We start from the raw sequence: 10,738 nt of genomic DNA on the forward strand, positions 1-10,738 counted from the left end.
AAAAGGAGACTATGTTGAGAAATAAATCGCCACTTTTCCAAAATTTTCGTTTTTCTTTTGTAGGCTAAGTACTTATCGGACTGCCCTCGTAAGCAATTATTTCAGTAATTTTTCAACAAACATTCAGGTTAAAGGTTTCAGACATATTTCGGTAAACTTTCAGCACATCTTCAGGAAGATTTCAAGTACAAGAATCACGGACATTTTGATACCTCAGAACCGCCTCAGAGCTGTCTCAGAAATGTTTAGAAACGTTTCTGAGATGTTTCACGTTTTCACATGAAAAATTTCTGAAATATCTCTGAAAGATTTCGATTGTATGGGTAATGTAAATGCAATTTAACGCAACAGTGTTATGCAACAGTTACATTACTGAATAGGAAATTATAACATTGATGTTACGTTACTGATTCTTGTTGTTTATTGGATGGTTAAGGGGCACGGGAACCACGAAGAAACCTCTGTGAACCCTGACGATACTGAACAAGCACGATAGTCGTGGATGTATGTACCTCGTTGTGGAATTAGACGTCGAGCACCTGAAATTGCTATGGAAAGCGATTTTGAATGAGATTGACAGGAAGAAAGAAGATATTATACCTAGACCTCCCAGGCGAGAACAACAGTAAGCAAAACCTCTCCATGAATACGTCGTGTTGGTAGGTTTATACCGAGAACGTCAGAATATACTCGATGAGAGGAGAAATATGATTTTCGAAGTACCGGAATTGATCATTCGACAGTTCAGATAGCTCAATTTTAAATTCTACCTGGATCTCGGACGTATCAAATTTAGGTTGCTTGACTAGGAAATGTCCTTTCACAAACTCTATCTAAATTCATAGAAAACGAAAGATTTGTAAGACTCTTAGATGTACAATCAATAGAAATAATTAATATAAATAGATGCCAGAAGCGTCTGTTTTTATTGGCTTAGGGCAAAGCAAATTGCCTGCGTAAAAAAAGTAATGTTATTTTTCGCTAAATTCTTATAGATAGATGGTGAAATTCATCGATAAGTAGATTGTATTGTGACGTTATGACAGTGACATTGAAACAATGTAAGGTTGTACGTTGTTGCAGTTCAAAATTTTCTTTTTTTCCATATTTTGTTACGTTAAGGTATGTTTTTTAATTACTCATAGTGGTTGTCAATTGATTAAGAATTATTTTATTTTGTCGAATTAATCAGTTTCTAGAGTTTTCATTTTAAATTATAAATTTTGCACTTATTTGTGTTAACGATTATATTTTACGAATTTGTTTTCAAAAGGGTTTCTTGGGTAAAGCGAATAGAGCAAAGCGAATATGGCATCCTCTTTGCTCGAACACCTCTTGCAACTATTCCTTTTTTTAGTAATAGTGATAGAGAAAAAAGATTCCTAAACTAAAAAAGGGAACAAAATTAAAGAAAATAAAACATACTTATATATAATCTATAGTGAAGAATATACTGCTCGTTTCGGAAAACTGGATTCAATGCGGTCAGTAATTTGTAATTGGAGTTGATCATGAGTTTTACACGTCATATTTAGTAATTGGATATTTAGGATTTGGTAACTTTCGTCGTGAATGTGCTAATTAAAAGCAATTTTTGTACCTTAATTCACTTTGTCTTCATTCATTAACCATTCGTTAGCTATTCATTTTAGCCAGCGGAGTCGGGCAAAGCGAATAATTTTCTTCTTTCAATTTTAATTAAATAATAGGATTAAAATATTTGAGTTTGATCATTTTATTTTCTTTTATAAAACGATTATTATATGTAGAACAATATTAGAATTAAAAAAATGTGTTATCTGAACAATTTGTTTATTTTCCACTTGCATTTTCTTAACATATTCACTTTGCCTGGGTGTTTTCTATTTCTATTATATTGTATATCTGAGAGCCTTACACGAACCTTTTGTTCTTTGGTATACTGGTGAAGGAATATATCGTTTTAATTATATTGGATCGTCTTTTCTTCATTATGTTACGTGCCATTTTGATTATATGCTAATAACATCGCTGAAACAGAAAATAAAAATCAATTTGAAAATTACATCAATATACGCATGCACGATATGTTTTTAAGCTAATGCGTTTCTAATAACAGTTTTGCTGGCCATTTAAGAAATTTATTCAACAGTGCATTTTTTTTAAATTATTGTTGTACGGTTAGGACATATGAATACAAGAGGAAATTTTTGGCCAGAATTCTAAAAAAGTGAAATAGTCTACGATATATTGTGTAAAACAATGATTCACTAGTTTATTTCTATTATATAAATTCATATAAATTTGCTTGATCCGTAGTAAAAAAATTTTCGCCACTAATTATTTTGAACAATCGCATCACATATAATCATCGCTATTATATTATTATTATATATTATTATTGTCATTATTATATATTATAATGCGAGAGCTACAAATTTAAGTCGTACGAAATTACTAGCGTTTTGTAAATATACGCATAATATATACGCGTAACGTAACGTATATATTTGCATACATTTTTTGCGTATTTTCTACGTATGGTAGTATATTTTATTCAACTGCATGAACATCCGCAATCTAACAATCGATAACGAGGGAGAAAAAGAAAACTGAGAAAGAGAGAACATGAAATGACAATCGTCGCACTTGCATGTGGATCTGAATTCGTGGAATGTTTGTTTGTGTCGATCGATACGTTATATATGTTACAAATATATGTATATCTTGCGATACAAAGGGAATACAACTTACGAGGAATTTTGTTGTTCTGTAAAATGTTACTTACGCATAATAAAGTCATATGGTTTACGCAACGGCGTGCTGTTTTATTGGGTTTGCGGCTGTCTCGATTGTCAGGAAAGAAACAGGTATGTACACGACGCTTCGTGAGCGTGACGATACGCTGCAGAGGATAAATCTTCGGCATTCTCGTCGTATTCTCAGGAATAAATATTTACGATTCAGTTCTCGCATACGTCGCAATTTCATTGTACGATGATGCGAGGAGACAGAAAGTAGCGCACGCGTTCTATTCCTCGAGTTGATCGTCGCGGAAACTCTTGCTGTGTTTACGAGGACGTAAGAGAAGGAGTTTGCGGCCGAAGATTCCGATACAATATAAGGGACGATCATGTGTCTAAAAATATGTGCATTCTGCTTGGCACTCGACAAGTCGACGAAAACGTGCGAATGAAAGGCATTGTACTCTCGAAAACATCGTGCGACTAAGTTTATTTTTTATTCATCCGTCTGCTTTCCTCGCGTCGCACTTCTCCTCTTCATTCCTAAATTTCCCGATACACTTTCTATCCGACCTTATTTTTAGCAATCGTACGTGGTACTAATTAATGGAGAATCTTTCGTTGATCGAAAAACAAAATTGCAAAGGGGCGAAGAAGTCGAGTCGACGCTCACGAACTGAAAGAACCACCAGGCTGGTCGGTGATTCAGCAATCGATTGATCATTATTATCATCTACTCTGTTCTGCGAATATTCGTTATCTTGCTTACATAAAATTCTGATCGTGTTTCAGCCACGCAGCGGTTGTTCTGCGACAGACTGCCGCGTGACGTTTGGAAGGTCTGCAAGGATAATCTACAATGCCTAAAGTGTGAGAAGCGATACAGTGACTGGCGTAGCCTGCGAAAGCACATGAACTACTTCTGCCACATGGAGCCGCTCTTCCCATGTCCCTACTGCTCCCACAAGGCCAGACTCTCTACTCTGCTCAAGTATCACATTTTCCGCGAGCATACGTATTACGTATCGGTCAATCAGAAGCCTCAATAATTAAATAATAATAACAGGGTTACAATACGGCGATTTTAATTACTGCGAAACTCGAAATTATTAGAAACGCATCTTTAATGGACGTTGAACGGAATTATACTATATTTAGGATATTTTATAAACGTTAACTTTGCAGGCAACTCTGATTTTTTAAACAAACAAGACGAACTACGAACGATAGCTCGCTTTGTATGATCTATAATTTTAAACGAAATTCTATTTTTTTGTGAAAATGTATTTGAAGAATTAAGATTGTATTCATAGATACATTTGTGTATATATATTTGTTATATATATGTAGTTCTTTACAAGTTAATTTTTTAAATATTATGTTAAGATAAAACTATTTACATAATGTGGTGTCGATGACACGAAATTTTTATGCACAATTGCGCTTTAACTTTTCGAAATACCCGAGATAGCAAAAAAATTATTACCAAGTTAATTTTTCTACTGTTAAGTTATTTATAGCAAAACAGAGTATATTAATTTTTCTAACTGAATTTTAGTAACTGAATTTTTGTAACTGAATTTTAGAGACGATTATCATATCTAAACCTATTGTTTGCTTTTCCAATATAAATTACACATTGTGTTGAATTATTGCGTTATGGATAATATAAGGTTATTATTATTCCACAGCGTTGAAATATAATTACTATAAGTTATATGTTTGTTACAGTTGTATTTCGAAAGATATAATCAACAACGAATTTATTTTCTGTTGCGATTATGTAGTTATGATAGGGGATTTTATTGTTATTTTCGCGACTAATATTTTTATAAAATCCTGTATGCTTTTTTTTCATCATTATTTTTATGCAGCCGACAATTGTATAATAGTTTGCATATATTATTTTCAATGAAGTTAGCAGCGCATCAAATAGTCACGATTGAGAGCTGCTGCTCACGGGCTTATGCGGTAATTAGTTATGACAGGAGCCGAAGTGATTATATACGATGTTATCATTGGCCCTTTATTACAGGTCTAATAGGTAATTATGATAAAGGTACTTGAATTTTTCCTGAATCCTCTATTGCAGTTGTGATGTCGGACGTCTCTTATCTGTCATCTCGATTTCCACAATCGATCACCGTACAAACTCGTGAGACGCGGCTCGCAATTGTGACCACTTGATGTATGGTCAGTCATAAAAAAGCTGCAACACTTTTTTGATAAGTTTCAGAATGCATCCCGTGTCCAATAGGAGAATTTGCTTTTTAGTAATTCTCAGGAGTCTCATTTTGAAACTCATTGGGGAAAAAGTGTTGCAACCTTTTTGTGACTGACCGTATCATTAACTTTATCGGAAGACCGTTGTGCAAATGAATGTATATACATACAACATTAGGTGTATTGCTTTCATCTTATTTACTGTTTGAAAATTTGATAACTTCGAAAAGTTGGCGGGTGAGAAAATCAGACCTCCTTCCTTTCAGACGTGTTTGATTGCTTATATTAATTTTTTCTCTTAAGTTTGTATCTTTTTATATGTATATATGTTCATTATTCATATAATAATCTATGGTAATATGAGACCACGCGCGATTGCGTTTTTTCTTAAGAGCTTAGTTATAACGATCTCGGTTGTCTTTGCTATTAACAGAATCCGTCAATAAATGTATTGCGTCCTAACAAAGGTACTCTTAACCTCCACTTCGTAAATACCTTTTGGAATCCGACTCGGTCTCGGCCTTACAAAGGACAAGAACCGAGATAAAGTGAAAGATGCATTTTTCATTCTAGATATTCCGTTATTATCGTCGACTCGGACACGTGTTTCGGCATGTGATGCGCCTGGAACGTTGCGTCTGCTGCTGCTATTCTCCACAAAGTCATAGCGTAAGCGCGCGGAGGATCTCCGAGGCCGTCGCATCGTCGTATTCCTCGCGCGCTTCGCCGTGTCTTTTATCGGAGAACGGATGAGCGTTCCCATCCCGAGTGACATTCCACCGTCTTTATAACATCCTCACCTCTAATTTTTGTAGGGCTCGGCGCGGTCACTAAATCCGAGGATCTCCTCGTGGAGCATTCGGGCAAATCCCTGTTCGTGTGCCCCAAATGCGGCAAGGGCTACTCCTGGAAGGCGTGTCTTCAACGTCACCTGACCACCGTGTGCGGTACACCGCCTATGCTTTCCTGCAGCTTCTGCGGATATGAGAGCAGTCGCAAGGACGTTCTCTTCAGACACATGCGTCTCGTGCATCCGAGGTCACAGGTGCACGGTGGATCGAAGTATAAGAGACAGCGGACATAAACGAAAAATTAATTTGTCAAAATTACCACTTCCGTCTATAACAATTTGTATAGTAAATTAGTTATAGGTTATTGTGATAACTTCAAATACTCGAAATATTCCCTTTATTTCCGTACAGACCTATCACAATATCAGGTCATCCTGATATACGTAACTTCTTTGGTATTTATGCATCAAGTTTTCAGATCGCCTTATTTCCATACGTTTTTCTCATGATGGCATAAAGGTTTGTCTTATATTATAACACATGTTTAAATATACGAAAATGATTAAAAAAATTTTTATAGCTTTCATTGAGTATTTTTCGGAAAGATGTATGATTAATGCGAAAAGATATATATGTTGTTTAATTTGTCATCAAATTAAAAAAAAGTGTTTAAGATTGTTAGCATTTTTAATAACTAAACTATACACAGTAAACGTTGTACTACATGCTCAAAGAGGAGCCAGCTGCAGCTAAGTGCGGATTTGCGAAATACATAAAATTGTTTAAACAGGACACTGTGTCTAAATTCAGAACGTGAGTATCGAAACATAGCAGATTGTGGACATAGCAGTTATCATTATTATCAAATGAGCATGCAATGATTATACACGGTGACCCATTTTAATCGACAAATGGAGATATCTCCGAAACTACGCAACCTACGAAAAAAATGTTCGGATAAAAGTTGTCGAGAACAGTGGAGGTCATCTACTTGTGCTAATGACCTTGACCTTAGTTTTCAAGGTCATTTCAAGGTCAAGGTCATTAGCACAAGTAGATGACCTCCACTGTTCTCGACAACTTTTATCCGAACATTTTTTTCGTAGGTTGCGTAGTTTCGGAGATATCTCCATTTGTCGATTAAAATGGGTCACCGNTTAGTGAAAACATTAATTTTTCACAATGATTCCGCATGTTAATTACGGTAAGTTAATCTATAATTTTAGATATTTACAGAATGATTGTGAGGTTTTACTGCTAAGTACCAAGTACCTCCCAAGATGTACCACGTGGAGGTTGCAAAGCCGGATTTGCATCTCTTGTGTGTGTGTGTGCGCGCGTGTGTGTTTTGCGTCTGATATTTTACATCATCTTTTAATCAGTGCCGATTCTTTTATTTTGAGCCTGCACCCGAATCTAAATGAAAAGAGAGAACACGACCTATTCTCAGAAACATTAGAATTCTTCATGTAATTCTTTTGCATTGCATGCGCATACATATATTTAACCGTTTTAGCGCCACGCAGCGCGATCGCGCTGTTCGCGTACTGTGGTGAAATGTGCCGCGATGTTTGGTCACGATCGTCAATTCGCAACGCGCTCGGTTCCGAATTTCGCAAACTTTTGAGTGTTTAGTATAACGTTTCTGATATGACTGATGAAATGAAGCGCCGAGCGGCATATTTCGACGAAAAAAAAGAGCAACGCGATCGCGTCGATTGGCATTACTCACAGATAAATGAACGAAGCGCTATCGCGCTGCATGGCACAATCCGACACGGATTTTTAAAAACCCCTGGCACTAAAACGGTTAAACATGTACGTATGGCCGCACGCGCAACACACGCACGTATATAAACATACATACACAAGAGATGCAAGTCTGACTGTGCAACTTCCAAGTGATGCATCTTGGGAAGTGCCAAATACTTAGCAAATGCCTGCGGTAAAGTCTCACAATCATTATAAATATCTGAAATCGTATATTAACTTAACGTAATTAATATGCGGAATCATCGTGAAAAATTAATGTTTTCACTAAGAAAGTATACAGATCGTTGTATGTTCATTAGATGAGACCGCTAACTGCTATGTCCGCAATCTGCAATGTTTCGATTCACTGTGAGGCGTAGTAATGAGGTATTCGCGATTCCGCGTCTCCGACCGATCGGAATCCTTTGTCCGATCCAATTTTTACGCATGCTCGATGGACTCGAGTGAGCTTGTTTACGATGTAAAATTCGAGCGTTTCGCGTCCGAATGATGCTCGTTTTTAAGTAACGACGACCAGACGTCGACGTGTACTTTGTTAAAATGTCACCGTGTAATAAAATTGTACATAAGTTTCTCTCGAATTCCTGTCTCGTCTGATTTCATTGCCGTCATTCCACACTTTGTGATTGAGTCTATATCATTGTTTATTTCGTTAAATAAATAATCAAGTCATCCTAATACGTGCGAGTAGAACCGTGTAAGTTTAGTCGAACATTGTACATCGGCGATGGTAAATTGGATGGATGATTATTTTTGTCGTCGATTAGGAGTGATCGCGCTCTTATAGAGCGTGTTACATATCGTCGTATCTAGCACAGCACAAACACATGTGTGGTGTTCGATTAATATTAATATTAATATTACTAAAATTCTGAAAATTAACGCGCACTAAAATCTTGTTATCTTGTTAAGGCCGATAATCTCTCCCGAACTGTTGTCAAGTTTCATTCATACTTGGCCGAACTAACGGTGTTTGTCCGTTATGTAATTGATGTGAAATCGATTTTTTAAAAGACTGATTTATCTTTATCCTGCCTTGTAGTCTAAATGTGTGGCCAGAACACGAATGTTGCACCGGTGTAATCTCGTCATGTGAACTCGCGCGCTTTACACTTCAGCTCTTGCATCTTTTGCGCCGTAAGAGAAGATTGTAAGGAACGTAAATCGAACGTTCAGTGGCGAGATATTTTATATGTGTTTTAAACCGTTTCTCTACACTTTCGTCTTGTGAAACAGCTGAAGGGGTTTGTGCGAGTCAGTCCACGCTTCCGAAATTAAAAATGTGCAAAGACCGACTGATATTTATCATTCCGGTCGCTCCGTTATACCAGCCAAGCAAATATCAGTCGGCTTGTTTAACATACTGTCACATTCAGTGTTAGTCAGTGACGTGATATGTGTCAATTTGCAATTGCGTCAGTTAATGACGACCGGGCGATCGTAGGTTCTTGTCATTCGCTGACAACGTCCGCGATTGCCTCTGTAAGCCGAACGTCGCTTCATCGCAACCTCCTTCGTCTGTTTCAGGAACCGTCTGGAATATGTATGGTTACATAAGCAACTACAACGTTCCACAGCCGTCTGAAGACGGAGCGCAGCCGAACCAAATCGTGTACAAGCGGCACATGTGCATCTACTGCCGCAAAGTCTATCCCTTGAAGAACCTGCTGAAGAAGCACATGCAATTCGGCTGCAAGATGAATCCGCGCGGTCCACCGTTCGCCTGCAATTTCTGCCCTTATAAGAGCATGTACAAGGCAAACATGGAGAGACACGTGAGGAACGTCCACGATACCGACAGCGGTCATAAGTTCCATTGCGAGCTCTGCAGCTTCTGCAGCAACTATTCATTCTGCGTTCGCAGGCACATGAAAACCTTCCATCGAAAGGATTGCAAGCAGTAGAGGATGAAACGCCCGTTTTCCTGGCTTCTTTTCTTTTTAACTTAACGAAACGAAAGACCCTTTCGAAAATAATCGATTTCCCACTATTACCTGGACAGGATACTAACATTTGTTTTACGAATATCGCGCAAATAAACCGAAAATCGTGATTATTCGTGACATTAGCTCATTGAGTGCCAGGCTGGATTCGAGCATAGACCTTACCAGGTGTGAGTCCTTTGACCGCCGCACGCGGTCGTATACCAAGTTGAATTACTTAATGTTGTGTTGTTCAATAAATTCGTGCGGATTTTTACGAAAAACTCTAAGCCGATATCCCCTGTAGTCAAGTTTAGCTTGATTTTTTCGTTTTTTTCGATGACCTCCTGCCATCGAAAAGACGTCAGTGCATTATTGAATAAAGTTATGCGTAACTATAAAAGTATCGGCCTTTGAATTCTTCGAAAAAATTCGCATAAACTTGTCAAACGATCCAACACATTGCTAACCGTGCGAGTTACACCCGATCAAGCAAAATACTTTAATAATAAGATATCTCTTGGTATAGAAAGTGTAAAGTTAAAGGTATTACAGACTATTATTTCTGAAAGTACCTATCACAGCAAAAAATGTTTTAGATAAAAGTTGTTTGGTTCGAAGGAAGAAAAAATATAGGGATATTAATTTAACTTTGGATAGACATATCGAGGTCACCATGAATTTTTTTAATGGAATTATATTATAGATTTTGTAACATTTATCGATTCTTCTAGCCATTTCGTAAAATATTAAAGTGAAATCACCGAAAAATGAATATAGACCAAGATATTTTACAATTTATCTTAATATATGATATCCTAGTATATGATATCAGGATAATACATGATAAGATCCTTACGTAAGCAACTGATATGATAAGAAGGAAATATATGATAAGATAGATATATGATAAGAAATATCTCCTTCTACATAAAAAAGTCTTAAAGTGAGGTTATCGAAAAGTGAATACGAGATATTTCTTATCATATAGTGAAAAAAATTGGGATAAATTGTAAAATATCTTGGAAAATATTCATTTTTCGATGATCTCACCTTAATAATTTTATATATAAAGTGACTAGGAGAATAGATGTACAAGATGAGTCACTTGATTTTGGAAGCCTAAATATATAAAAAATAAAGTAAGAAATAGAAAGAAATGTTTCGGGCAAAAGTTGTACGGTAGGGTTTGGAGGAAGATATAAGTTAGTGATATTAACTTTGTTTTATAGTCAATAATTCAATAATTCAAGGTAATTTCAAGATCAACTTCATTTTTTTTAATGGAATCATATAGTTTTTTGAA

The 10,738-nt window shown here is 36.5% G+C and overlaps 2 protein-coding genes across 2 annotated transcripts; both read left to right on the plus strand.

Annotated features, from left to right (window-relative positions):
* Positions 1-2,782: 2,782 nt before the first annotated feature.
* On the plus strand, positions 2,783-6,640 carry LOC106748544 (zinc finger protein 771-like). The gene is made up of 4 exons (XM_014627202.1): positions 2,783-2,849; positions 3,516-3,714; positions 5,520-5,557; positions 5,762-6,640. The coding sequence occupies exons 1-4, from the start codon at positions 2,783-2,785 to the stop codon at positions 6,028-6,030; spliced, it is 573 nt and encodes a 190-aa protein (XP_014482688.1). The 3' UTR covers positions 6,031-6,640.
* Positions 6,641-8,950: 2,310 nt separating this feature from the next.
* On the plus strand, positions 8,951-10,142 carry LOC106748552 (zinc finger and BTB domain-containing protein 34-like). The gene has a single exon (XM_014627211.1). It carries the CDS (start codon positions 9,052-9,054, stop codon positions 9,412-9,414), a length of 363 nt encoding a protein of 120 aa, XP_014482697.1. The 5' UTR covers positions 8,951-9,051; the 3' UTR covers positions 9,415-10,142.
* The last annotated feature ends 596 nt before the right edge of the window (positions 10,143-10,738 follow it).

This window comes from Dinoponera quadriceps, unplaced genomic scaffold, assembly GCF_001313825.1.
Source record: "Dinoponera quadriceps isolate SergipeBrazil2010 unplaced genomic scaffold, ASM131382v1 scaffold2171, whole genome shotgun sequence".
Classification (NCBI taxonomy): Eukaryota; Metazoa; Arthropoda; class Insecta; order Hymenoptera; family Formicidae; genus Dinoponera; species Dinoponera quadriceps.

Excerpts from the sequence above, each read along its gene's own strand:
- LOC106748552 (XM_014627211.1), top strand. The coding sequence starts at position 9,052 with ATGTATGGTTACATAAGCAACTACAACGTTCCACAGCCGTCTGAAGAC.
- LOC106748544 (XM_014627202.1), top strand. The coding sequence starts at position 2,783 with ATGGTTTACGCAACGGCGTGCTGTTTTATTGGGTTTGCGGCTGTCTCG. Across the intron at positions 2,850-3,515 it reads GATTGTCAGGAAAGAAACAG|CCACGCAGCGGTTGTTCTGC; the intron begins GTATGTACACGA and ends ATCGTGTTTCAG. Across the intron at positions 5,558-5,761 it reads CGACTCGGACACGTGTTTCG|GGCTCGGCGCGGTCACTAAA; the intron begins GCATGTGATGCG and ends TAATTTTTGTAG.